The sequence below is a fragment of the Populus alba genome, chromosome 19 (assembly GCF_005239225.2).
Source record: "Populus alba chromosome 19, ASM523922v2, whole genome shotgun sequence".
NCBI classification, from domain to species: domain Eukaryota; kingdom Viridiplantae; phylum Streptophyta; class Magnoliopsida; order Malpighiales; family Salicaceae; genus Populus; species Populus alba.
The window spans coordinates 14,309,194-14,315,575 of NC_133302.1; the positions used below are offsets into that span (position 1 = coordinate 14,309,194).

Sequence of the window (6,382 nt, forward strand, 5' to 3'; positions counted from 1 at the left end):
AAACCAAAGTTAGTTGGCATGTGCAACGCGTGCATCGCCATGTGGGAGGCATTGATGGTCTTCTAGCGATGTGTGCAACTTCTTTCAGCATCCAAACGATAGCTTCCTCAATGGCTTTAGAAGCGTCAAGGCATCTCCTTTTGCATGGGGTGGTGCATGTCATCATTTATATGATGGTGTGTCAACAACAACCTATTCTTTCTTCTTTTTCTCTTCTCTCTCTCCTCCCCTCGAAGCCCACACTGGCCATTTAAAATTTCAGAGTTGCCTTGTCATTAACAATATTTCAACTATGGTCCTTATTTTTTAATTTATAATATTTGTTCTTGGCCCTTTTGTTAAATTTCAATTTATTTTCAATTTCATCCTTGAATTCATAATCATGATTTGTTATTTTTTCAAATATGATCCTCATTCTTTTGAGTTTTATTTTTTTTGTTTTGGATCCTTTTGTCAATTTGATTCCTTTTTTTCAAGTCCCCCCTTCAATTCAAAATACTATGTTTTCTCATTTATTTTTATTTTAAAGTTGGTATTTATTCTTTTAATTGCTATTTTTTTTTTATTTTGGATTTTTTTGTATAATTGATTTTTTTTTCTCAATTTCATTCTTTGACATTTATTTGTTAGGAAATAAGCTTCGTGGTTTTTCTAAATGGGGTGCTTTCAATTTAGTGACTCGGGTCATTGGTTTAAAAAGTTAGCACAGGTTGACATCGTTTTTATCTCATTTATTATTATTTTTTATCATTCAACGTTGTTTATTTTGAAAAATGAGCTTCATGATTTTCTTTATTTTTTTTTTAATCAGGTTATCTCAATCTCATTACCTAGACAACAGGTTTTGCTAGTTAATTCATGTATTTTTTTTTTGTCTCTTTTTTTATATCCTTTTTAGGTTTTTTTTTTTTTTTTTTTCCTTCTATTATGTTATCTCTTTAGCATGATTAGCTTGTGAGATTTGGTGGTCTTATTTGGGTTTGCAAGTGTTTTATTTTTTAAGAAATTTTTTTTGTTGACTGTTTATTTTTTGGATTTCATCATTCTACATTTAGATTGTTAGGATGGGTCATTGTTAGTGTTATATATATATATTGCTTCCTAAGAGGTTTTTGTTTGAGAGTTTGTCATGCTAGCTCAAGTTGACTCGAGATGTTTTATTTTGTTTTTTTTTTTTTCTTCCAATAATTTTCTTTACACTAAGTTATCTTAGAATTCAGCTTTCTAATTTTATTTTATTTTACTATTGTTCTTTTTTCTTATAGGTATCACTTCTGGAAAAAAAAATATTGATCCATTTATTATCATTATTTTTTCTATTTTATAATTAAACAAAATCACTCTATAACTCGAGTTATAGATTTTTTTTTCCTTTTTTTAAAATAAGTTAGCAACACTTGAAAATTATTATTTTTACATTACAAAAAATCAGTCCGGGCAAAGTAAATCACGTTCAAGTTGATACTGATTGAATAAATAAATAAAATATTTTCTTTAATCTTTATTGTAGCTTCGATTATGGGCACATGATTGTTATGACAAATATCAGATAAACACATGTTATATAGTTTTCTCTTTTCTTTTCTTTTCATTTGTCTCTCCCATCTATTAAAATTATTGAGCTATATATAACTATACTTGACTCAACATCTGCTTAATTCATCATCAGTGTGTGTGAGATATAACAAACAAACTAATGAAATGTTGTGGCTCCTTGCAAGTTTCTCATAAGTAGCTTGTGCTTCTCTTGTACCTGATTGCAGGCTATCACCAAATTACTACTCAACAACGTGCCCAGAAGCGTTACCTATAGTTGAGCGAGTTTCTGAAGCTATAAAATCCACATGTTGGCAGTAGAATGACTTGTATCGAGCGTCCAAGACCATTAGCATGCTTTGATAAGAAACACCAGTCAACCTATTCCAGTATCAAAATTCATATGCAGGAAGCTGTCCATCTTTAGGCTTAACAGGAGTGGCTGTCTGCAGTAAATATCCCATAGCAGCTCTCGTTTCTCTTGAAGGAACTGAAGTAGCAGAGAAAAATCATTACCATCTCATGAAATAGATGGAGAAAGAAAAAAGAGCAAGGAAATTGTGAAAGCTTTCAAGATGTTTTGCCAGTCTCAGAAGCTGGAGCTGCAACATAGTTCCACTAGAAATTTGAGTGTAGGAACAAAGAAAAAGAAACTCAAATGACCAGCAAAATGAAATACATCTGTAATCTTTACACATCTTGTAAGCAGAAAAATCACGCCCATCAATTCAACTCACTGCAAAGTAGAACATGGGAAATTGCAGAAAAATCAATCCAATTTCGTTTCCTCAAACATTTTCCTGTGCAAAGGATAAAGACACTTATGCCTAAGAAATCTCCCCTTTGTACAACCCGACAATGTCAAGCATTTATCAGTAGGGCATTTACAACAGAGCACGTGAATTAGCTATTATTCTATCTGCACATATAAAATCCTTGGCAAGCCGTGACTTGATTGCTCATCCTATACTCTAGTATATACTTCCCCTCAGATCCAATCAGTCCAACTCATTGCTTGAATCAACCTCCGCTTCTGACAGTTCAAATGCATCGATCTCAGCAAAGTAAGCTCTCTGCTGCTCAATAAATTCTTGTGGCAGCGCATGTTTCTTCTCATCTTCATCAGACAGTTTCCTACGTTGTTTCTGTGATAGCATCGCCAGGAGTTAAGAGTTGAGCCAAATTTTTCAGCTTGAAATCAATTGGAAACAGTAGTGATGACAAAATAAATCATTCTTCATATTTCTATATAAGAACGTAAATCAAAAAGGTCCATCAACCATGAGATGAAAGCCTTCTTACAAGATTTCAGGTTGCAGAACTAACAATGATTTACTTAAGAATGGTGAAAACAATGCCTAAGTCAATGAGAAGAAGTACAGACTACAATGATTTCCCAACCTTTTTGTGATGAAATGTACACGTCTTCGATGGATGAGTAACTCCACCTTCATTCATTTTATCCCTACAATGAAGGCTTTTGTTAATGAAGATTTCAAACAAGGTTAAGAAAGCATGAAGTTATAACAGGGCATTTGGTTCTCATCAATCTGAAAGATCTCTAATGACAGAATATGCATAGGTGTACATACGAAAAATTACAATAGAGGAATACCACATGCAATTAAACTAACTAGCAATATTTTTATGCAACAACAAAAAGATTTTCTTAGTTTAAACAGTAATTGCTATTACATCTGCTAAGATTTTAGTTCATGGGAAGCCATGAATTCTGACTTCAAGGCTTGCCACACTCTAGCCAACCAATATCAAAGTCAAAGGAAAACAGAGCTGAGATATTCCATGTATTAGCAAATGTTGTTTACTACACCTTCATCAACCCGAGTTAATAAAAAAAAACATTTTCAGCCTTTTTGACCCGTTATACCTCCCACTTTTTTCAGTGTTTCACATTACTGGAAACCATATTGCCAGAAGACGACATAGCTCTAGGAAACAAGCAGCTAGCCTGTTTAAAAGATGTCAGTTCACATTAAATACTAAATCCCACGAAGCCACCACCCATCAACATTCTCAGAAGTGAATCAGTAGTAACAATTCCATCACTCATTTCATTTGAGAGGGGAGTAGTTGCGTTTCCTAATAATGAAAGTCTGGTTAGAGGCTGCCAAACAAATACTACACTTTGCCAGCTCTTCTAAATACAAGCCTCACTAAATTGCTGACTCGTTCGTCATAGGAATGGTGTAATTAGCTGGTTGTTAGTATCCCTAACATAAAATCTCTTTCTGTGTCTTCATCATTGTTATTCTACTTCATGTTAATGACTCAGTCTTGAAGGGGTAAAAAACAAATATCGAAAGAAATTTACCAGGCGAATTCAGTGTAAGGTGCAGGAGCGAGACTTGTAGGCACAGCAATTGCCTTCCCTTTACTCTTGTTCCTTTTAGCTGTTGCAGATTGTCTCCGAGTGTAAACTGAATGCGGCTCAAAAATCCCATCACCAACAACACCTAATTATCTCGGATCACAAAAACATAAGACTCGTTACCTCTCAGAGTCCAATAAATAAATAAATCCAAAAAAAAAAACCATCAATTTTAGCAAACGAAAACAACCTCCACTATGTTACTGCATCAGAGAGAAGTGGTAAAAACCCAGGCAAACTAGAATTCAATAATAAAAAAAAAACCTAAGAAGTAATTCCAACAAAATAGCAACTAAAATGACAAAACTAATAGAGACTTGTCATTATTTATAGACCTAGGTAATTAATTTAGAAAGAATTGGAAAACCCAGATTCCCAAATGAAAGAAGAATTACCAGGAAGAGAAGACGATTGAGGTGGGGTAGTGGATGAGAAAGGGAGCAGAAGGGCTGTGGATTTTGAAGCAGCGGTGTTGTGGGTGGACCCAGCATTGCTTTTGCGAAGGGAAGAGGAGATAATGGGTGTTTTCTTAAAAGAAGAGATGTTGCTATTAGTAGATGAAGTTTGAGAAAGGTTTGTGCAATCTGCAAGTGGCTTTCTGCCTTTTTTACCATTATTATTACTCATAACTGCTGCTTCCATTGTTTTCGAAGGTTAGCTTGCTGCTGCTTCTAGTAGTATCAGCGGAGGAGCATGTTGGCTGTTGAGAATAGAGATGGCTAATTAATATCTAAAAATAATACAGCTGCTAGGGCTATTTATGCAAATTGGAGGAGAATGGAGATGTGTAGACTCAAGCTCCATGATAGATGGATGGAACCAGAACCACAGTCCATATGAGTGGGTTGGCTCAGATCCTACAATACTCGGGCTGGCCTGCTCATTATCACAGAGATGGCAAGGCGACTTTAATGACAACCGTCTCCGTAATATCTGTGAAAGTGCAAATTATTTCAGTGAAAGAAAAAATCATATATAAACTCATAAATCTTTAAGGATAAACATATTTTATTCTCTACATGTTTAAGAAATGTTATGATTTTCTCTTATGATTTAATTTTTTTCTTTGTTTGTACCAGTTTCGTGAAGAAGAAGGATGAAAAGCTAGAAGGGAAATTCCTAGGTAACAAAATATAAAATATTATTCATTATAAAAATATAATGATAAAATTGCGTTTCAATCATAAGATTTTTAAATTAGGTATTAGAAGTAAGGTGATTTTTTTACCATAATATAATTGTTTCTTATAAATTATAAAGGGTTAGATTAATTTTTTTAATTTTTTTTTAAGTAAACTTTTTAATCTTTTACAAATTATAAAGGGTTAGATTAATTTTTTTTAATTTTTTTAAGTAAAATTTTTAATCTCTTCCAAATTATAAATGGTTAGATTAATTTTTTTAATTTTTTTTAAATAAAATTATTAATTTAACCCTAAAACAAAAAAAAATTATATTTTTAAACAGGAGTGTTTTAGACTTTTTTATGTTTTTAAAATAGTAAAATTATTTTATTACTTTTAGTTTCACCCCTTTTATTTTTTTATCTTTTAAATTTGATTCTTGATTTTTTAATTGTTATTTTTTTTATTTGGGATCATTTTTTAAATTAGTTTTCTTATAATTTTATCCTTCTTAAGTTTATTTTTCCTATTAAATTTGATTTTTATTCTTTTAATTGTTAGTTTTTTACTTTGAAAAAAAAATCAATTTCATTCCCTTTTATTTTTTTACCTTTCAAATATGGTTTTCATTTTTTTTATTGTTATTTTTTTTTATTTTGGATCATTTTTTAAAAAAAATTCTTACAGTTTCATTCTCAATTTTATTTTTCCTATCAAATTTGATCATATGTCTTTTAATTGTTATTTTTTTTACTTTGATAAAATTTTTAAATTTATATTGCATTCAATAAGATGGGAATTAATCTTCTTGAAAATGACAAGGCTAGGATTATATATAGGTTGTACATGTTTCAGAGATTAACCTATATTTAGGAGGTTCGTCCTAGCTTACTCGATTTTTATTCCTTTCTTCATTAGCATTTATTCAATTGGAGACTAGGCTCCATCATTTTTATTTATATGTTTTTAAAGAATTTTTGTCTAATTTTTTAAATGATCGAGTTATCTCTAATCCTTTTATTTATAATTTTAAAAAAAATTCTTTGGGTAATTTTTTAAATTGATTTTTTTTTTCAATTTCATTCTTTAACATTTAGAATGGTTATTTTTAATAATTTATAAAATTAAATTGTTTTTCCAATGTCATCCCCTTTATTTTTCTAATCTTTTAAGTTAAGTCCTTATTCTTTTAATTACTATTTATTTTGTTTAAAATAAATTTTTAAATAGATTTATTTTTTATAATTTCATCCTCCTTAACTTTTTTTTCCCTATTAAACTTGACTTTCATTCTTTTGATTGCTTCTTCTTACTTTGGAAAAAAATTTAAATT

The 6,382-nt window shown here is 30.8% G+C and overlaps 1 protein-coding gene across 1 annotated transcript; it reads right to left on the reverse strand.

Moving 5' to 3' along the window:
• Positions 1-2,167: 2,167 nt before the first annotated feature.
• On the reverse strand, positions 2,168-4,861 carry LOC118028891 (uncharacterized). The gene is made up of 4 exons (XM_035032638.2): positions 4,321-4,861; positions 3,869-4,010; positions 2,938-3,001; positions 2,168-2,681 (listed from the first exon to the last, which is right to left on the reverse strand). Exons 1-4 carry the CDS (start codon positions 4,565-4,567, stop codon positions 2,535-2,537), a joined length of 600 nt encoding a protein of 199 aa, XP_034888529.1. The 5' UTR covers positions 4,568-4,861; the 3' UTR covers positions 2,168-2,534.
• Between the last annotated feature and the right edge of the window lie 1,521 nt (positions 4,862-6,382).